This window comes from Notamacropus eugenii, chromosome 4 (genome assembly GCF_028372415.1).
Source record: "Notamacropus eugenii isolate mMacEug1 chromosome 4, mMacEug1.pri_v2, whole genome shotgun sequence".
In the NCBI taxonomy this organism is placed as follows: Eukaryota; Metazoa; Chordata; class Mammalia; order Diprotodontia; family Macropodidae; genus Notamacropus; species Notamacropus eugenii.
Window position 1 is genome coordinate 103,020,408 of NC_092875.1, and position 22,878 is coordinate 103,043,285.

The window sequence follows — 22,878 nt, forward strand, 5'->3', positions numbered from 1 at the left end:
CTTTCCTACGTGAATAGCTGATACTTGTAACTACTAAGAACTTTGTCATTTTTAGGACAGATAGAAGCATACATAGAGGGGCATGGGTATGAACCGACTATAGTGGGATGATACTCAAAAAATCAAAATTAGGGGGTGAGGAATGGATGCATTGGGAGAATTGGTAAGGGAGAGATAGAATGGGCCAAAATATCTCACATAAAAGAGGAACTCAAGAGCTTTTAGAGTGGAGTGGAAGATGGGGGGTTGGTGGTGGGCAACACTTGAACCTTACTGTCATGGCAATTGGATGAAATAGAGAATAACATGCATATTTGGCTGGGTAGATAAATCCATCTTGTGCTATAGGGAAGTAGGAGAGGAGTGGGATAAGAGAAGGGGTCGGGCTCATAGAAGGGAGGGAAAGGGACAGGGTGGAAAGAGGGAGGGAGGTAGAAAGGGAGAGAAGGCAAGAAAGAGAGGGGGAAGGCAAGAACTAAACAGGTTAAAAATAGAATGGAGGGAAAACACACAGTTAATAATCACAAATGTAAATATGAATGTAACTAAAGTGTAAATATGAATGTAATTAAACCCATAAAATGGAAGCAGATAGGAGAATGGGTTAAAAATCTCACATTATGGTATTTCCAAGAAACATACTTGAAGTAGAGACACACATAGAGTAAAATTAAGGGGGTGGAACAGAATCTATTATGCTATTATCTACTAAAAGCAGGGGTAATAATCAGAATCTCAGAAAAAGCAAAAGCAAGAATAGAACTAACGAAAAAAATAAGCAAGGAAATTACATCTTGCTAAAGATGTAGTTCTCGGTAAGTAATATCAGTAATAAACAGGGATGCAACAAATGGTATAGCATCAAAATTCTTAAAGGAAAAGTTAAATAAATTAAAACAGGAAATAGTCAATAAAACTGTACTAGTGGGGGGACCTCAACTTTCCCCTCTCAGAAATAGGTAAGTCTAACTAAAAAATAAACAAGAAGCTAAGGAGATGAACAGAATTTTGGATAGTTAAATATAATGAACCTCTAGAGAAAACTGAATGAAAATAGGAAAGAATACACCCTTTTCTCAGCTGTACATGGCACCTACACAAAAAGCTGACCATGCGTTAGGACATAAAAACCTCACAACTACATGCAAAAAAGCAGAAATTTTAAATGCATCCTTTTCAGATTAAAATGCAATAAAAATTACATTCAATAAAGTGCCCTGCAAAGATGGATTAAAAATGACTGGAAACTAAACAAAATCTAATTCTGAAGAGGAAGTGGGTCTAAGAAAAAAAATCGTAAAAATAATACATTAAAGAGAATGACAACAGTGAGACAACATACCAAAATTTATAGGATGCAGCCAAATCATCTGGGTCCAGTGGCCAGATATCAATCAGGATGACTGGAGACATCCCAGGATGCAGTGGGAGACCTTAGCCTTTTTAAGCTAGGTTCTCACTTCGAGTGAGGCAATGCCCATTTAGTGAATCAGTCTCTTTAAGAAGTGAGTCAAGGCACTGCCCCTTTAATAAGAAATTTGAAAAAAAAATCATATTGAAGGGAAGACTCTTAGGGTTGCTTGCCAAAAGAGAAAGTTACTATTTACATCCACTGTGAGCCAGGAGTGCCCAAATGGTTAAATGGTGCTGGGGCAGGGACCTATTGTTGTCTAGAGTGAATTGAGTTTAAGGCTTGGTCTTTGAAAAAGAAATCTAGACAGTAACCCCAAGTTAACTAGGTAGCTTTTGGCCATTAAAACATTGTCCTTTGGGCAGAATACCCTGAGGGCAGAGGGGAAGAGGAAAGGAGACATAAAATAGAAAAAGATCAGATCAATGAATTAGGCATGCAGTTAAAGAAATTGAAAAAAAAAAACAGCTTAAAAATTCCCAATTAAACACCAAATTGGAAATACTGAAAATCAAAGGAGAGATAATAAAATGGAAAGTAAGAAAACCACTGAAGTAGTAAATAAAAGAGGTGATTTTATGGAAAAAAACAACCAAACAACAATGACATTGATAAACCATTGGTTAATTTGAATAAAAAAGGAAAGAAGAAAACTGAATTACCAATATCAAAAATTAAAGGGATGAATTCACCACCAATTATGAGAAAATGAAGCAATAAATGTAAGAAGATTACAGAAATATATCACAAAGATCAAACACTATGAGCAGTTGGGATTTATACCAGGAATGCAGGGCTGGTTCAGTACCAGGAAAACTATCAGCATAACTGACCACATCAATAATAAAACCAACAAAAATATGATTATCTTGGTAGATGCAGAGCAGCTTTTGGTGAGAAAATTGGGGCACTAACACACTGTTGGTGGAGCTGTGAACTGAGCTAGCTATTTTGGAGAGAAATTTAGAACTATACCCAAAGGGCTATAAAACTGAGCAAACTATTGGATCCATCAAGATCAATATCAATACTCCAAAGAGATTGAAAAAAAGGGAAAAGGACCTATTTGTACAAAAATATAGCCACTCTTTCTGTGGTGACAAAGAACTAGAAATTGAGGGGATGCTCATCAAGTGGGGAATGTCTGAGTAAATTGTGCTATGCAATTGTAATGGAATACTATTATGCTATAAGAAACAAAGAGTAGGCTGACTGCAAGAAAAAAAAGGAAAATTTTACATGAACTAATGCAAAGTAAAATGAACAGAACCAAAAGAACATAGCATATAGTAACAGCAATTGATGATCAACTATGAATGACTTATCTACTTTCAGCAATAAAATGACCCAAAACAATCCCAAAAGATTCATGATGAAAATACTATCCACATCCAGAGAACTGATGGAGTCTGAGTGCAGGTCAAAGCATATTATTCTTCACTTTATTTTTTTTTTTCTTTGGAGGGGGGATCCATGTCTTCTTTCACAACTTGAATAATATGAAAATGTTTTGCAAATGATTGTACATGTATAACCTATATCAAATTGTTACCCTTTCAGACTGCAGGGAAGAATATAAGGGAAGGAAAGAATTTGGAATTCAAAATTTAAAAAAAATGAAATGTCAAAATTGTCTTTACATGTAAATGGGAAAAATATTTAAAAAGGGAGGAAAAAGCTTTTGACAAAGTACAACACTCACTTTTATTAAAGAAAAAACACTTGAAAGCATAGGAATAAATGAAGCTTTCCTTCAAATGATAAGTAGTATTTATCTAAAATTATCAGTAAGCATTATCTGTAATGGGGTAAACTGGAAGCCTTCCCAATAAGATCTGGGTTTATGAAGCAAGGATGCCTATTATCACCATTATTAGATGACATGATGGTATACTTAGGAGTCCAAGAAAATCTACTAAAAAATAACAACTTCAGCAAAGTTTCAGGATATAAAATAAAACCATATAAATCATCAGCATTTATATATACATATATTTCTACATATGTAATCATCACCAAGAAATTCCAGGAGCAAGAGATAGAGAAATTGAATTTAAAAAAACTGTAAACAATATAAAATACTTAGGAGTCTACCTGCCAAGATACATCCAAGAGCTATATGAATACAATTACAAAACACTTTTCACATAGATTAAGTCAGATCTAAATGAGTGGAAAAATATGGGTATATCAAGCCAATACAATAAACAAGACAATTTTACTTAAATTAATTTACTTATTCAGTGTCATACCAAACTACCAACAATTATTTTATAGAGCTAGAAAATGTAACAAAATTCATTTGGAAGAACAAAAGGTCTGTCAAGGGAACTAATGAAAAAGAAAAGTGAAGGAAGATGGCTCAGCCATACTAAATCTTGAACTACATTATAAAGCAGTACTCATCAAAACAGTCTGGTACTGGTTAAGAGACTGAGTAGTGCATCAGTGGAATAGACTGGATACACAATGTTACTGTTTGTCCTTTCTCTTCCAAGAGGACAGATGACATCAGAGAGTGGTCAGAACCTATAGGTGAATTGGATTTAAGTGAGGAAGAGTTACACAAAAGAGAGTGAATCTCTTCCAGTCACTAAAGCCCAGAGGCAAGACCAAAGACAGGACTGTCGATGGCCCAAGATGCAGTAGATGACCTTGGCATCTTCCATCCCTAAGTTCTAAGTGCTCCACAGCACCTCCTTCATTCACATTCATGGCCATTAAAAAACAAGTTGTTCTTATCTGTCCATTTCTCTGCAGAAGTCTTCAAGTGCTAAAGGTAGACGTTGCCCTAATTCACCAATGGGTTTGAAGACTATCAGTTACCCTCAACCTGGTTTAGCCTGTCTGATTAAGACTGTTTTCCAGGGTATAGCCACTGTGCATGCTACAGCTTCTTGGAGCCACAAGTGAGAGTTGAGTGTCAGGTAGACACCAAGTCAGCAAAGGTAGATAAGTAGCCCTGAAGAGGGCTCATTTCAAAGGTACTAGTTCCCCTTAATTCCCAACACTTTTGGAGTATACAATAAATAGTAGATAATGACCACCGTAATACAGTGTTGAGTAAATACAAGGATCCTGGCTTTTGGGACAGGAACTCACTATCTGACAAAAACTGCTAGGAAAAGTGAAAAGCAGTTTAGCAGATACTAGGTAAAGATTTAACATCTCATACCATATACCAAGGTAAGGTCAAAATGAGAACATGATTTAAACATAAAGGGTGATACCACAAACAAATTAGGGGACCATGGAATAGTTTAGCTGTCAGACCTATGGATAAGAATTTGACAAAATAAGAGATGGAGAGCAAGTATGAGGAAAAAATGGATAATTTTGATTACATTAACTTAAAATTTCTTTTTACACAAACAAATCCAATGCAATCAAAACTGGAAGAAGAACAGAACACTGGGGAAAACATTTATAGCAAGTTTCTCTGATAAAGGCCTAATTTTTCACATACACAGAGAACTCAAATTTATAAGAATATGAGTCATTCCACAATTGATAAATCATCAAAAGATATGAACAAGCAGTTTGCAGATGAAGAAATCAAAACTATCTATGGTCATGTTAAAAAAATTTCTGAATCATTATTGATTAGAGAAATGCAAATTAAAATAATTTTGAGGTACCATCTCATAACTATTAGATTGACTAACAGAAAAGGAAAATGACAAATCTTGGAGGGGATGTAGGAAAACTGAGACATTAATGCACAGTTGGTGGAACTGTGAACTGATCTAAACATCCTGCAGAACAATTTGGCGCTATGCCTAAAGGGCTATAAAACAATTCATACCCTCTAATCCAAAAATAGCACCACTAGGTCTGTAATCGCAGAGATTTTTAAAAAAGAACCTATATGTACAAAAATATTTAGTTACTCTTTTTGTGGTGATAAAGAATTGGAAATTGAGAGGAAGCCCATTAACTGGGCTTAACAAATTTTGAAATATGATTGAGATGAGGTACTATGTGCTGTTAAAAATGATGAGCAGGACACTTTCAGAAAAACCTGGAAAGACGTACATGAACAGTGAAGTGAACAGTAGCAGGAGCACACTGTGCACAGTAACAGGAATACTGTATGATGATCAACTGTGAATAACTTAGCTTTTCTCAACAATACAAACATCTAAGACGATTCTGAAGGACTTATGGTGAAAAATGCTTTTCACCTCCAGAGAAAGAACTGATGGAGTCTCAATGCATCGAAATGTTACTTCTTACTTTTTTTGTCCAAGCTTTCTTTCACAATATGACTAACATGGAAATATGCTTTGCATCACTGCACACATATAACCTATATAGCAAATTTCTTCCTGTTGAGGGGAGGGGGGATGAGAGAGAGCAAGGGAGAGAATAGTGAACTCAAAATTTTAAAAAATATTATAAATTGTTTTTATGTGTAATTGAAAAAACTAAGTGAGGTAAAAACAAAGTGGGGGAAAAAAGGTAAGTGAAAGGGTAGGGATGAGAAAAGTGACAAGTAGAATGCAGTACCTAGAATCAGGATGACTCATCTTCCTGAGTTCAAATCTGGCCTTAGAAACTTATAAGCCTTCACCAAGACTGCCAAAGGAATCCATGACACAAATTATTAGTTAGTAAACTTAGGTACAAAGTAGTGCCTAAGTTGAGCCTTGAAAAAAGATAAAGATTCTAAAAGGCAAAGGTGAAGAGGGAGTTTACTTGAGACATGGGATACAACCTGAAGAAAGGGCAGGCAGGAAATGAAATGCCAAATTTGGAGAACAGGATGAAGGCCAGTTGGTAGAAAGAAGAATGAATGAAGGGAAGTCATGTGAAATCCATCCAGACTAATAGGCAGAAGCCAAATTGTTAAAGGCTTTAAATGCCACCATAGGTCTGGGGTCTATGAGGTGTTCAGTAGGACTAGCATCTCTGGTACAAGGACTTCTGAGCTCTTTTCAGGGATGCTCATTCACTTTTGGTGTTCACCTTCAACCAACTCTCACTTATGGCTCCAAGAATCTGCAGCTTTGTGTTTACACCCTGGCAAACTGTCTTGGCAGAAGGGCTAACCCAGGTTGAAGGTAACCAACAGGCCTCAAATACATTGGTCAGTTAGAGGTATGTCTATCCCAAGCATGTGAAGACATCCCCTGGTGGAATGAGCACACAAGAACAATTTGTTCCAACAACCATGAAGGCAGCTGAAGTAGGCTGTGAGGCACTTAAAATCTGATCAAATATCAACAACACCAAGATCATCAACCCCATCCAGATCCATCACCAGTCATTCTGACTTTTGTCTTGCCACTGAACTTTGTTGATTCAGGGGAAAAGAGAGAGGCTGAGGACTGAACAACTCTCCCTCACTTAAATCCAATTCATGTGCAATTCATCCTATAATGTCACTGGTCTTCTTTGAAAATGAAGGCTGAGCAACAAGGTCTGTTCCAGTTCTGAAATTCTATGATCATCTATGTTCTCAACAGAATCTTAGAACTGGAAACGATCTCAGTGGAGCTGTACCTGAATAAGAATTATCTGACAATCATCTAGCCTCTTCCTAAAAATGTATAATGAGGATGAATTCACCTCCTCCTAAATCATTCCTTGCTACTTATGGAGAGCTTTGATAGCCAGGATGCAAGTGAAACTTTCTTCCCTGTGACTTTTACCTGTTTGAGTCAAGTGAAAAATATCTACTCCAGTGGATAGAGTCCTTGGCCTGCAGCCAGAAAAATCTGAGTTCAAATGTGGCATTAGACAATTACTACCTGTGTGATTCTGGGCAAATCATGTAACCACTGTCTCAGTTTCTTCAACTGGAAAATGGGATAATAATAGAATCTACCTTATGCAGTGTTGCTGTAAGGATCACATGAAAAAATAATGTAAACTAGTTAACACAGTGACTGGCACATAGAAGGCACTATATAAATGTTTATTCTTTTTACGTCTTTTTTCCTCTTCCTTGAGATGACACTCTAATGCCTGAAAACAGCTATCATTTTCCCAAAGTCTTCTCTTCTTCCTGAGTTCCTTTAGCTCATATCTTATATCTCTAGTTCCCCTCATTATCTTTGTCATTTTTCTTTGGACATACTCCAGTTCATCTTTCTTTTCTCCCTAGTATCGTTGTAAATACCATGAGTCTATGGATTGTGTACAGCATAAGAACATTATAAGTTCCTGCTGAATGAACAGATGAGCTGTATTTAATGAAAATTCTCTAAGTTGTATCTCAGTGCTCTAAAGCCATAGTACCTTTAAAATGTAATCGTAACCTTCTGGAGATCAAATACAGTAACGTACTAAGTGCTTTGAAAACCTTAAAGTACTTTATACATGTTATTTTGTCAACTATTTTTGGTCTTTTTAGGACTGCTGATCAAGCCTTACAAGGCGCTCCTACAAGGTATATGCAAATGAAAGAAAATTAGATCAATGTTACAATATCTCTCCCATCGGAGACATTTAGATCTTCTATACTAAAATTTATTAAGTTGTACCTTTTACCATAATCAAAACATATGAAAATCTATCGGGATGGATGAGCCTTTCATCGGTAGAGATTACAATAATGCTTGCTAACTCTGACTTGTTTACATTTCAGAGGCTCTCTTTCTGACCTTAGAAGCTATTTGCCATAATCACTAGCCTTGATAATAAGAAAACATCATGGGGAATTTTCCACCCAGCTTTAGATGAGCATGAAATTATTTTCATCTTCCATTAAGTGTCGAAAGCATTGGCAACAAACAGATTACGTACCATTGTTTTCACCAGGTTTTCAATGGGTTCTTCTTACTCTCCAAGATAGTTGGCATTTCCTGACAAAAGAAAAGAACTTTTTACTTAAATGGAATAAAGAAACAAAAGAAACCAAAATTTAAACATTTCATGTTATAAATCTATAGCAAAAAAAGACAAACTGAATGAATAAAGAAAAGAATAGCAAACAGTTGTAATTTTTAATACTGTGCTTAGTTACTAAAATTTATGAACAAATAATGTATTACAAATTACTAGTTATGAGGTTTTACATTTGTTTAATAGGGAATAATTTGCCCCAATTAAATGGACTCAACTAAGGCTTTTTTTAGATTACTAAAACAAATTAAACTTTTTAAAATGATAATTTAGGTGATCTTCAAGCCTTTCTAAAATGGATCATAAAAGTTTCTAAGTTGTATTCTTCCTGGTTTTATTAGTTATATTAAGATAAATTAAGTGAGATTAAAATCTGATTTGATTTATTTACCTTTGAAAATGAAGACCGTTTTAAGGGTTACACATCCTCAGCCTCTGACGAAAGCGACCTCAATTAGTCAAGTCAGAATGTCTTTAATAGCTTTGTGTTTATTACTTCCAGCACGGAGCGAGGTGTTCATTAAGGTACCAAAAGTCTCATAAAAATTCCAAAGTTGCACTAGTGAAAAAATGCTCAACAAGATGAAAACTAATCACATCTTTTTCAGAAAATTCAGTAGTTATTTTAAAACCAGTTTTAAACAAGATTTGGTTTTAATATGGCACTCAGGCAGAGCAATACCATTTGGAGTCTTAAAACAGCATTTAAAGCTACTGTGAGTATATGACTATAACATTTAATTTTATACCATTTTTAAATGGTGTACAACGTTTAGTGTGACCCTTTTATGACAATCATGGTTAAAGGATGTTTTCCCTGTTTACTACTATTTATGAAGGCTTTTTTTAATAAGAAAAAAATTGTTAGCTCACACACACGGCTTTTCTTTCAAAAGTTTATTTAGTATCAAGCAAGAAGAGACTTTGCTTAACACTACAGAACATTTCAAGACTTGAGTTACAAAAGAATACCACATTATTTGCATTTGTAATTGGCTTCCCTTTTTACACATCTTTGCAAGAGAAAAAACTAGCATATGGTTGAAAGATAGAACTAAATTCTGTGGACAACCTTTAAAAGGAAAGGTGAGGCTTATGTTAAAAGAATGGATTATCATGTTTAGTAAACCTAATTTTTGTTTAACACTAGTTAATCAAAGGTTATTTTTTTTCTTTTGATCTCCTATTTGTCATATACAGACTGGCAATAACAAAGTTCCTTGTTTTACATGTCTTTCTGCCCAGTTTGTTGTTTCAACAAAGTAGTTTAAATTCAGTCCATCCATTCAGATTTTAAGCGCTTTGATTTATTAAAAAGGGATTGTTCATAGAAAAAAATTACTTTGAACAGTATACAGGACTGGTGGAGATTGGATATTTCACAACATCAAGACAGTACAATCAGTATCTGGCGTATGGCTGGTCTCTGTAGATTCCCTTTGTTGTCCTTGATGAAGGTGCCTTATGTCTCGAGTTAGTCCACTCTTCTTGTCCTAGAAAAGGTAAGATTAATCATAATTAGATCGCTGTTGTTGCTAGCATGGTTTAATTTTTCAGAGTCTAACTTAGCATTGAGCCAATGAATAAATGTCATCTTGAATGTGTCTTTTCATTGAAGAGTAAATCTGTCTTTTAAGGTCTAACTGAAACACTGTTGCTTCTATTCAAACTGTCTCTATGCCCCTCTTCAGTAATTATCTCTTCTCCCAGCAGACCTAACAAAACATCTGGTTTGTACCTATGTTGTATATTTAGGGAGCACTACCATTCGCCATCCTTGGGATGTACTTCCTCCTCCGTCATCCCTATCTTCCTTCAAGGCTTAGTTCAAGTGCCACCACCAACACGAGGACTCTCTTGTTCTCCCTTATTGATAGTCCCTGCTGTGCCAGGAGATGTTTTGTTTTGTTTTGTTTTATAATTTATGTTTTGTGTGATGTACACTGAAATAAGTGTACGTGGACAGGGTGAAGAACCTGGGAGTCAGGGAGATCTGAGTTTGAATCTTGTCTCATACTCTTACTAGCTGTGTGTGACCCCTGGGCAAATCACTGAATCCCTCTTAACATCAGTTTTCTTATCTGTAAAGTAAGGATAATAGAACTTCTTAAGATTGTTGTGGGGATGAAATAAGTTAACATTTGTAAAGTTATTGTAACCCTTACAGCACTATAAAATTGTTAGCTATTATATGTGCATGAATTATACATGTACATGTGCATATACGTATGCACACACATATTTTTTCACCCTGAGGAATGTAAGCTCTTTTGAAAGTGGAAAGTATCTAATTATTATTGTCATTTTATCTGGAATACCTAATGTAGTACCCTGCATAGAGGAAGTGTTTAGTAAGAGCTTATTGAATGAATAAAGGAAAAAAGGAAAGAATTCATGACAGTCATCTGTGTATAACCTGTAACATGGCACCAGAATGAATTCCAGAGGAGCAATAACTGTATCTTATCCAATCTTTTTATCTCTGTTAGTGCCCAGCATAGTGCTAAATAAATGTTTCATTAGGTTAACTGAAAAATTCCATGGCAATTAATTAAAGTAAAATTTCAGTGGAAACAGAATCATAGACATTAGAGCTGGTAGGGACTTTAACAGATCATCATGTTCTCACCTGACAGGTAAAGTGAGGCTCAGAAGGGAGGGAGTTGCTTATAGGCAAAGCTAGGCCTTATAACCAGCTCTCCTGACTGGGAGACCAGGGATCTTTTCTACCACGCTATGATAAGCCACAGCTGCATTAACTAAAACGTTAAGTACTCAAAAAAAAGTCCTTTTTTCCAACTTGTTCTACTACTATATACTCTTACTCATAGGTACTCATTTAAGAGGAGTCTAAATATTAAGAATTAAACTTTTGCCAGTTCTCCAGCCATTGGTACTATCTTTATAAATGGGTTACATTATAGAAAAAGAATCAAATTCCATTTCAATGAGTGGGCAAAGAAAATAAATGGATTGGCAGAAGACATGGGTAGGTAATGTATGAAGAAGCGTTAATATAGCACTTTAAATGAATTTTTTTATAGATGAATGTGGAAACAAAGTTCTTTTGCAGGGAAATTTATGTGCTTAATGAGATGCTATATATTTTATACATTCATATACCAAGTATAGTAGACAAAAGTATTAAAACTATTGTCACACTGAAGGCTTTGCCATTGAGTTGTTTGTGAACCACAGCTCTTAAAACAATTTCCTTAGCAAATTCCAGATCTGTACATCAAAGAGTTAACTTCTAAGCTGCAACATACAGCAATTTAAAAGCTATGCTGTCCACAGAGACCAATTTAAAAAGCTGTGAGGAAAAAATGCTTAGAATGACCTCTTCTTTTGATACAAACATGCAATCAGCTACGTCCCCTCAAGCTAACTTGCATCAATTTAAGTAGACAGCATTCAGCAAACCAATGTATTTTTATAAGTGTTTGTTACGACAAACAAAAATCCTAGTTGAGGTCATCATTGCTTCAGGCAGGCGATATAACAAAATGCACTTCAAAAGGAACACCAGAAAATGGTTTTCCAGTTATGTTCAGAAAAATGTCATAACATCCATTAGCGGGAGTCCTGATTCACTTGTGCTGCTTACCAGAAATTCATGGGCTTTTGAGTTTCTCAACTAATTGAAGACTTCATGTCCTCTGATCTTTAGCCAAAGATTTAACATTCATCTTTCAAGAAAAGGTGCTTTTTTAATGGGCATTCTGCTGTCACCACAGATTCTTTTAATTAAACCTGTCATTGCTACACTTACAGATGGTTCTGAGATGTAATCTCCACCATTATTACGCTTTTACCATGACTTGTTTAGTTGTTTCTGCAACAGTGTGGTAATACCCTTAAGGCTATTATCTTTCTAAATGCATTTGTAACCTTTATGCAATGGCTGTGTGGGATTTTTTTTTAAGAATCCAAAATGAGAAATAAATTTAAAAATACAGAAACGTACACATATATGTATATACATATGTGTATAATATACACATGTGCAAACACACACACACACACACACTCTCTCTCTCTCTCTCTCTCTCTCTCTCTCTCTCTCTAACCCGTAACAAAGAAAAGGAACCTAAAACTAAAACTCTGTCTTCATTTCACTTTTATTTTCCCAGGCAAAGACACTTTAAAGGAACTGCACTATTAAATATCTTTAGTCCAGTGAGTTCTTTGATAAATTTGGCAAAGCTATGACATTAAAAGAAGAAACTTCATCTCTATGTTTGTGGAATTTCATGAGCCAGGATATCATACATATATAACCCAACATAGATTTTGTCATATCTTTAATACTGAAGGGCTCTGTGAAAATATCTAGGTAAGCATAAATGAACTCTTAGATGACTTTTTTTTTTTTTATTTTAATGCAGGCTAGAGATCTCCTCTCGGAAGAAAGATTTCTTTGACTGTCTTTTCCATTTCTATTCATAGTTCATCTTGTCAAATTACTCACCATATGAATCATAAGTCTCTTCACTAAGTCCATGCCCATAATCATAGTAATCAGCACCACTGTATTAAACAAAAACAAAACAAAACATACACATACAAAAAGAACAAAGTTCAAAATAGGTAAAAATTGTTTTACAGAATGTGTAAGTATAGCAAATTATGTACTCTTACTCAGTAAAAAACTCAGAATAAAAGGGAGACATTAAAAAAAAAGGAGCTCCCTAGTTGAGATGAGAGTATTTATTATACTACAAACCATGACCTGCATATTATTAAAGTCTACTTTCTTTTTTCTCCCAAAATCTCATCAAATAAACCTTACATAAGAAATGCACAGAAAGATTTGTTTGACTATGTATAGATAAGAAACAGGATTAGGGGTAGCCAAAGCAGGATGTCTACAGCGTGGGGATGTTGATATACTAACCCTTATATCCTTTTAGAAATTGAAGGTTTGTCATGGAAGTGTTATGCGGTTATATTATTCCTAGTTTGAAATTTTTCTTAGAGCAAATGCAATCTTGTGCTCTGTTATGTTTTACTACTTATCTGGGAAATCCTGAAGGGAGTAGAGTGGTAGCAAAATAAAACTATGGTTAGTAGCGAAAGATCAGAGTTTCTGAGAAAGAAAAAGAGTGGGGAAAACCACAACACAGTAGAAGAACAAGGAGAAATACTTTTATTTAATGCGAAGTTTTACAAATGAATATATTTTTAAAGCCTGAAAATTCTCTCCATGGCATATGACTATTTACTTTGTGATACAGCTAACCTGTGAGTTACAGTGAAGCTTCCAGTGAACCACAAGAGGTAGGATGCTGACATGTTCTTAACGGTACACAAATGTCCTATACTTATACATGGTGATCTGATTGGCTATGGGTTTATCTGGTTTTTTTTTTTAACTTTACTTCCCTACCAACCACACTATTTCTGAATGCAAAGATTATGCTCATACTATTTAAAAATTATTTTGAAATTCAAAACTTATCAAAAGAATATTTCCAACTAGAATAAACTTTAATATTCTATGTAAAACTCTAACTCTCCATTATGTGCTACCTGCTTTTTCATAAAAAATTATAATAAATTCTACATTACTTTAAAAATTGTCCTGCTTGTGCTTTCTTCTCTTCACTTCTGACCTTCTGTGATAAAATACAATTTGCAATCACCTTTTTTGCAACCCTACCATCCATTTATGAATAAGTATGCATTATCTAAGCAATTCAAATGTATATCTCTGCATCTTGTGCCCATCCCCTTTACTCTGGAAGCATGGCTGATCACTGCATTGATCAGAATGTGCTACTATTTGTTCAAATCTTGCCCAAATTGCCTAAGAAGTCAGTGATGACATCCCTTTAGTATTATAGTTCTTTTCCTTTCCCCATTTTAGCATCAGTAAATCTGCTTAGTTTGTGACTGTTTTCTCCCCTGTATTATCTTCCCTCTCAACCACCTCCTGCCTAGCCTCACATTTTTTTTCCTCTTGAGTTTGAGATTTCTACACCAAAGTCAATACTTCCTGTGTTCAATATTCCTTGGTTCATTTCATATAAGAGTAAGGTCTATTTCATACTCATCCCATCCACCCCTTCCCTCTACTTTTGTAGATTTTCATGCACCCTTATTATGAGAAGTAATAAGCTCTTCCTCTCTTTACTCTTCTTTACATTCTCTTTTCTTTCCCCACTTAAAAGCCTTAGGAAAAAAATAATCCTCATTAAGCCTGACTTACCTAGTTTTAGCCTGCTCCTCTTTATAACTGCACCACCCCCTTTTCATCTCTGCATATTCAAGGTCTGCTCTAGTGTCTAAAAACAGTGTTATGGAGCTCAGGTACCCTGGCCCATGTGTAGTCACCACTGCTCCTAAGGATTTTGAAAGTTTCTACTTTAGGGCTCTGGGGGCTGAGGGAGAGAGAAGGTCTACTCTTGTAGCCTCTGGGTATAGTACCTTGCAGGTCAGAAGCATCCCTCGACATTTCTGCTGATGGCAGGGGTTGGCTGACAGTTGTCAACAGATAATCACAACATCACAAGACTTGTGTGAAAACCAGGTTTATTACAAGAGAAATAAACATGCATGTGGAACCCAAAGAGTTCACAGTCATTGTAGAAGTTTGCATACTTATGACAGTACATCAAAAGGAGGAGAAAACAGGAAGGCGCATGTCATGGGAGCAGAAGGGAAGGGTGTGGTAACCCTTCCCAAAGTGGGGCAGCAAGGCCATGGCAAAAGCCACATTCTTTTCCCCTGGGAACTGCTAGATGGGAGATAGGAGAGGTGGCTTATCTGAAAAGGTCCCCAGCTACATAAGCATTTTTCCCAGCCAGGCAGAGACTGGCTGGTGCCTGTGTTGCCTCCCAAGGATACACAGGGAATCTAGCTTGGGATGCAAACAACAAATTATGTCAGCTTGTATGTGTGTTTTTCGCGGGGAGAGGAGGGTGCTTTGTCCTTGACACAATCAGGATCTCCTGCATGCTCTGGGTTCGGTGTTTCTGGATCCAGAATACAGCAACTCAAAATGACAAGTTCAGGGAACCCCTTAACACTGTGCACTTCTGCCACATAAGAAGTCACACTATACGTTCTCAATACATTTCTTGAATAATATTTTACTGTGAACTTCAAGGTTTTGCTGGAGTAGGTAGACAGCCTCCCTAGCAAGAAGTCTCTGTTTATACTTGACTACTTCAGGAGTGGGGAACCTGTAGCCTCAAGGCAACATGCAGTCTTCTAGGTCCTTGGGTACTGCTTTTTGACTGAGTCCAAGTTTTACAGAAAAAATGCATTTAAGGGAATCTGTTCTGTGAATTTGGATTCAGTCAAAAGGCCCCACTTGAGGACCCAGAGGGCCACATACGGCCTGAGGGCACATGTTCCTGACTCCTGATAATCCACAGTCTTCACTTTAGGGCGCCATGTACTGTGGACCCTTCATAAATGAGCTGCTATAAGCACAAAGAATATGGTGAGTTGATATTTATATAGAGTTCCACAATTCACAAAGTATTTTCCTTACTGCTGCCCTGAGGCAGATTGTTCAAGGATTACTACTACCTTTTTAGAGATGAGGGAACTGGGGTCTGGAAAGAGGGCGGGGCTAGACCTCAGCATTTAATACTCTATCTACTAACACCATTTTAGGGACCTCAGTTTTTTGGGTTTTTTTGGAGATATTTTTATTTCTTCAGAATATCTCAGATAAGTAGTAAAATATCATGTAGCACAAGATTTGAGCTAATAAAATGCATGGATGGGTATTTTTAAACTGATAATAATCTAACTTCACAATACCATCACTAGAAATCTTGTATTTTTAAAGGAAAACAAGGAACACTGTGTATTATACCATTTTGCAGATGCTGAAATTATGCACAAAGCTTAAGCGACAAGTATAGATAGGCCTACTGGAAACACAGTCTTGTTTAGTGCAAAAGATCAAATTTATGCAAAATATTAATCAATAAACACATAAACAAGGTTATCATGAGCCTTCATATAATCATTTCATAATATTAGTAATTTTGATTTATCATTTGGCAACTATATTTTCACTCACCTAATCTCCCAATGTTTTATTTTTTAATTCCTTTACTTAACTTTATAGTGAAATGATATCTTGCATCTTACTTTTTTTCCTGTTGTCATAGAAATAAACATTTAAATTCTTATTTCAACTCACAAGATCAAGAAAGATTATTCTAACCACATATATATATATCTACATTATCTTCATCTGTGTACGTATTTTAAATATCCTACTAGATTCTATATTCTCAGAATAGGAACCATATTTTACTTATTTCTGTGTCTACCCTGAGCTTTCCTGTTGATATTTATTGAATGAATGACTTCTTATAGGAACTATGGGGAAGGATAGGAAGAGGATCAGGGTATGAAAAAAATGAGAAAAAAACCACTAACTGACTTTTGTATAACATTGTAAGATTTGCAAAACGTATCGGTCTTATTTTATTCTCATAATAACCCTGTGAAATAAGTATTGTATTGTTATCCTCATTTTACAGAGGAGGAAATGAAGGCCCAGAAGTTCAGTGATTTATCTACAGTCATACAACTGGAAGAGTCAGAAAAAGGATCTGAACCCAGGTTCCTTTGCCTTCCGAGTCTTAACTTTCCACTATACTAAGATCCCTCTCTTTAGCTTCAATTCACCAAACATTAAGTGATCATTCTTTGCAAAGAAAGCACTATGCATACAAAGATAAAAAAGATGACAGTCGTTGTTATTAAGAAGATGACCTTCTGTTCTGGGAATTTTGACAGACACACAGACAAGTACAAGCTAAAATTGTATGTGATGGAGACTAAAGAGAGATCTGGACAAAATACTCCAGGCAAATATGATGAGAGAAAAAGTTCAGAGGGGAAAATCAGGGGAGGTCATAGACCCACTTTATATAAGATTATCATAGAACTTTGAAACTGCTATGAAACTCAGAAAAAATTACTCATTACATTTTATTAACTGCCTATTATATGCAAGGTGCTAGAAGTGATCTATTCCAAGTGAAAAAGGCTAGGAAAACTGTAGGATTTACCTTCCTATGATTATCAGTACAAAAAGAAAATTTCCTTTAGAGGATCTCTTTAACATAGCCTAGAATAAAAACAGGGAATTACTCTCTCTGTACTACTAAACTGTGAACTGGGAGATTAAAAGTATCCTAATTTGGTCTGGCAATCTGGTGATAAAATAGTCTTAGTTTTGACAAGTGAAAACTTTAAACTGACGTTTGCTACAATTTCACTCAGTATGTGATAAAAAGATGACTCCTTATGGGTTGTTTTGTGATTCTAGATATTATAGGAAGGATTATTAGAGTTGTCTTTTCTTCTTCAATGTTTACAAAATTCTTTAAACTCTTCACCAAAACATAAACATGTCAGCAAAAACCTGGCTCAATGAAAGTGTTTGGTCATGAAACAGTTAAAATTAGAAGACATTTTGCCAAAACAATTTAGCAAGTAATACCTGAAAACCTAGTATTAGAGAAATGAACCTGTCTTCCCAGCAAAGTGTAACACTTTCATCATAAGAGCTCTTTGGATAAAGCTTTAGCGTTCTTGAGAATTTTATCTTCGTCCTTCAGATCAAATGAGGTAACCTACTCATAACACTGAAGGTAAATCTGTCTCTTTGGAAACAACTCCTGATTGTTTAACTCCGTACAGTAAATGACAAGTGCTGAGAATAATAAACACATGGGAATACAACAACTGTTTTCTGGATAAACTAAGCTTTCTTTAGTAAACATTTCAAGCAACTAATTGTGAAGTAATTACTGTAGATTCATACTAAAAATTTCCATTTTGGGACTCATTTAATAGAGAACATAAAAAGGGAGAACCTACCTTCCCCATGCCCCACTTTCCAACAAATTTGAGGATAAAAGTAGCATAATTTGGTCTGGTAACAGTTTGGTGATAAGACAATCTTAGTTTTGACAAGTGAAAACTTTAAGCTGACATTTCCTATCATTTCACCCAGTTTCTGATTATTTATTGCCAGACTGTCATCAAGTCTGGAAGATGAGAGCAGCTGAGCCCCATTCTTGTACCTGTCAGTTCTGTCTGAATTGCTTTTGCAGCATTTCATTTCATAGACTTTGAATGTCTATTAAACAGAGATGCATTACACTTCCAAGATATAAACTGCAAGCCTAACATATGTTGTATGGGAGGAAGGGTGAAGAACCCACTGACTTACATAAAAAAGTATATTAATATCCCTTTTAAAGTAGATATCTCTCATACATCAATTAAAAAACAAACAACAGTGAGAAGAAAATAAAGATATCCAAATTGGTTAGAAATCATTGCAATGATCTTATAGATGGGAAAGGTGGCTCAAAGAAAGGTAAAGCGACATGGCCCAAGGAATACACTGAGCTAGTGACAAGGGAAGAGCAAAGGCTTTTATAAAAACTATCCTAAAGTAGTAAAGAAAAAAATGGGAGAACTATTAAGACTTGGAAACAGCATTTAATGATATGATATGGACATTAAGTCCAGTTGTTCCTATTACAATATTACATCCCCAATGGAGAACAAAAAGGGCATGTAACAAACTTGTTCATTAGTAAATAGTTGGTACTCAATTAAGTGGAGGTATTCAAACATAGTGGTGCTTTTCTAAGGGCTGGTGTAGAAGGGATAACCAAACCACTGGTAAGAGAGCTATCCAGGTAGGTTAATCAGTGAAAAATCATTTCAAATCTGGGATTCTGTTCTACAAATACTTGTAAATCGATGGGATCCCACTGAAGGGTTCTAAACACAAAGCCATTTTCCATGTCCCAATGGATGGAGCATAAAATCAATTCTTTGTTAATTTGGTCATAACAATCTCTATAATGAGGAGCTTCTGAAGGTGGGAGTAAGCTATGTAGCCTTTGGGTTATGATGACTTCGCTGAATAACTAGCATATTCCTCAAAAGAAAATATCTAACAATAACATCACAAAATATAATGTCCTAGTTGAGTATTTCTCACCATTTTTCTTTTCTCAAATAAAAATGTAAGGAATTTAAGAAAATTTTTATAATCAGGCATCCTTGATTTCTATTTCCCCATAATTAGTTTTTTTACTTTTATAATGACTTCTATATTTCCTAATTCAAAAAATGTGCAATAAACTTTTTAGTAAACCAATTTCACACATTTAAATAAACATAACTAAGTAGAAATAGCCCTGGACTTGGAGGTAGAAAAAAAGTGGTCTGAGCTGTAGTTCTGAAACAGCTGTTTAAAGCTGCTTAACATCTCTGATTTTCATCTCTAAAATGAGTACTTGATAATGTCTAGGTACCTTTTCAGTTTTAAAATTTCTCTGAAAAGTTACATTATACTGAATAGAAGTAATGAATGCAGTACTGCTTACTCATAATATGTTTAAACATATATGTAACAGGAACCTAGTTTATCTAATTTTATTCAATAAATTGTAGTAGTCCATTGGGAATATAAAAATTAAAAGTCTTCCCCTAAGAGATTACCTTCCAACTACTCTGTATATATTTTATACATACCTATTCATTTACGTTTGTCTCTTCCATTAGAATGTGTGCTCCATGAGGGAAAGGATAAAGTAAAAAAAAAAAAAACAAAACAAAACAAAAACAAAACACAAAAAACAATACACAGCCCTTAGCACGCTGTATAACACATAATAAGTGCTTTTTTAAAATGTCTGCTGATTTAATGACTATTTTAAGAATGGGATTGGATGAACGGAATTTTCCAGGTCATTACTTTGCTTTTAAATTTGTCACTCTTAAGCTCTTTTTGGAGTTATTTTTCTAGGACTTTTTGCCAGAGATACTTCCTAGTTAATTACAATAGTGTTAAATCTGTCAGTTAGGCTACTCAGACCTAACTGGATAGGCCAGAGATATATTTTTTCTAAATTCTCTCTTTTCTTGTTCCCTGATTCAGCTAAACTAGCTCAGAATGAAACTAGAAACATGGCTGATTCACTGCTTTCTGCTATCTATCTTTCAAGTTCAATGAAAAGAAATTTTGAGCGTTTTATTAAGAATCCACACCTTTTTCTTGTAATCAAGTCTGAACTTACTTAAACCTACTCTAGACAAGGTTTCTGCTGCTGTTTTCTCTTTCTGTCCTGAAGAATCTATGAACAATAATGAATTTGACTTGCAGAAAGGTAACTGATCTTAGAAACTGGAAAATTTGCATAAATTTATCAAGCAGTGAAAATAGCAATGCATTTTGTATTTTCAGTTTAAAATGGGCAAAATGAAAGATTAAGCTCCCTGAATTTCATTATAATGATGATTTTTCTAAATTGCAAACTACACATATCTTATTGTTTTATTCCTGTGTTTCTTATACTTAATTACTCATTAGTAACTATCATATTATAAACAGGGGAAGGAAAAGAAAATTCAAATTATTCATCTGAATACATGACAACACAATGATGTAATATTTGGTGGATAGAACAAGTTTAAATGAATTATTTAAATTGATAATTTTTTTCTCCATTATTATAGATAAGTGAAACTTTCAAAACTTTTAAATATTTTATAGAACTGGTCAATACTCTTGTCTATAAAAATGGAAATTAATCATCTATCACACATTTATTAAGAAAGTTCCAGGCAGTACGCAAGCCAGAGAGGATAAAAATACAAATACTAAGGGAGATTGTTTTCCCCCAAAAATGATGAGAGAGGAAATATACTAATCCTCTTCTTTTTTCCCCTATCAATTAGTATTAACCTGAACAATGTGAATGTCATGAAAAACACTGTATTGTAATGGAAAGAAAATGGGGCAGTGAGAGGCAGGAGGCCTGGTTTTAGGTCCCTAGTCGTCAAATTAACTTGCTGTTATGCTGGGGAAGTCCTTTCACTTTCTTATGCCTTAGTTTTCCCCAAGTTATTAGCAATTCTCCATCATGAAATTACCCTGTATGTATTTTAAATTTATGTATTTAGGTATATGTTATATCTATTATGTAGAATGTGAACTTCCTGAGGGTAGAGATGTCATTCCTGTCTTTACATTCTTAGCACAAAGCACAGTAACATACACATACAATAGATAAATAATAGTTGAACTCAATGGAAGGATTTGAAGATCTCTAAGGCCCTATCCAGCTTGAAAATTCTATTTGTAATGATCATATTTATGATCATTATATTGTATTATTTATTTAAATATATATATTTATTATATACTATAATATACAACTGAATATACATAAATATATAATATTCAAACATTAATTTTTTGCCAATTTCTTTTTGTAAAATTAATATTAGTATTAAAAGTAATCTAGAAAATAGAATTTTATTGTATTACAGTTTAAAGAAAAGTTATCAAACATTTCTGTAACACAAACATGTTTTATTATCACTTACTCATTATGGCATTAACACATGTTCAAAGTAAATGGCTGACATTCTTCCTTTCCCATTTTCAGATAAAATAAGGTCTCAAAAGGTTGAATACATTTTCCTAATATACCATGTAAATCTTTAGGAGATGAAAGACTTCTGGACTTCCGTTCCTGAGTACAACTTCACTCAGCACAATGTCCAAATTGACATTATCACTTTTTGAACTAGAAGATTATTTTAGTGTTGGCAAAAGAGATCATTTTCCTCTTTATGGAAGACTTTTATTTCTGTATTTTGGAATACATACATACACACACACACACACACACACACACACACAGTTTACTTCTACTGATTGATACATTATATGAATGCATTATTCCTTACTCTTCTAACTCATAGTGTGAAAAGGACCTTGAAAGGTCATCTGGTCCAATCTCTCATCTTTCAGGAAGAATCCTATCTTAGGACAGGTAATTGTTTATTCACTTGCAGTTATCTTAGTAATATCTTCTAACATTTCCTGCAGGAAGCTTTTATTTTGTGTGTAACTTCAACCTTTCACTCTATAATGTAAGCCATGGAATACCACTCTATCATTGTGCTACTCAGAACAATGCTGATCCATGTATTAAATCTAACAGAACACAGACTTGTGTCCTGGGGTGGGAGATCATACAACAGGGCTTAGCGATTGAAAGGACCTAGGTTAAACTCCCAGTTTCACTTATTTTACCTATGTGCCCTTAGGGGAAGCAACCTACCTTCTTTATGCCTCAAGTTATTTATCTGCAAAAAGACAGATTGTGCCTGATGATCCTTAAGATCTTTTCTTCTAATTTATAAATCACCTAATTCTATAATCTATACACTGGTTGGCACTGTCTTATATTATGGTTAGAAATATGAGGGACCAAGGATAGAGACATAGAAAACAGATATTACCTCTGGGAAAGACTTGGATATAGTACCTTTCTGTTTTGGGGGATCATGGGGGAAGTAAATAGGGATTTTGAAGCAAACCAGTAAAGATATTGTCCTGGAGAGGATATGAAAGAGTAATTAGGCGCTGGTTATTCATGATATTAAAACACATAAAAAAGTAGAAGAGAATCTGAGTAAAGAAGTGTAATCTTTATTTGCAAACTTAAGTTTTCAATGATTTTATTAATTAAATATTCCATGGAATGGAAAACAACCAGATTAAGAGTGTTTAGGAATCATTTAGCAATCTATTAGCTACAAAA

At 34.8% G+C, this 22,878-nt stretch overlaps 1 protein-coding gene across 5 annotated transcripts in view; it reads right to left on the minus strand.

Annotated features, from left to right (window-relative positions):
- The window catches only part of KHDRBS3 (KH RNA binding domain containing, signal transduction associated 3), a 309,488-nt gene that overhangs the window by 18,197 nt on the left and 268,413 nt on the right, over nucleotides 1–22,878 (minus strand). For 3 of the 5 annotated variants that reach the window (XM_072602996.1, XM_072602999.1, XM_072603000.1), the window contains exons 8-9: nucleotides 12,732–12,790; nucleotides 9,143–9,753 (exon numbers count right to left, since the gene is read on the minus strand). The exons of 1 other annotated variant lie outside the window; for it this stretch is intronic. In XM_072602996.1, coding sequence (XP_072459097.1) covers nucleotides 9,662–9,753; nucleotides 12,732–12,790 — 151 coding nt within the window. In that variant the 3' untranslated portion in view covers nucleotides 9,143–9,661. Of the gene's footprint in view, nucleotides 1–9,142; nucleotides 9,754–12,731; nucleotides 12,791–22,878 lie in introns of those variants that run through there. One more of the 5 variants, XM_072602998.1, reaches the window with a different exon arrangement.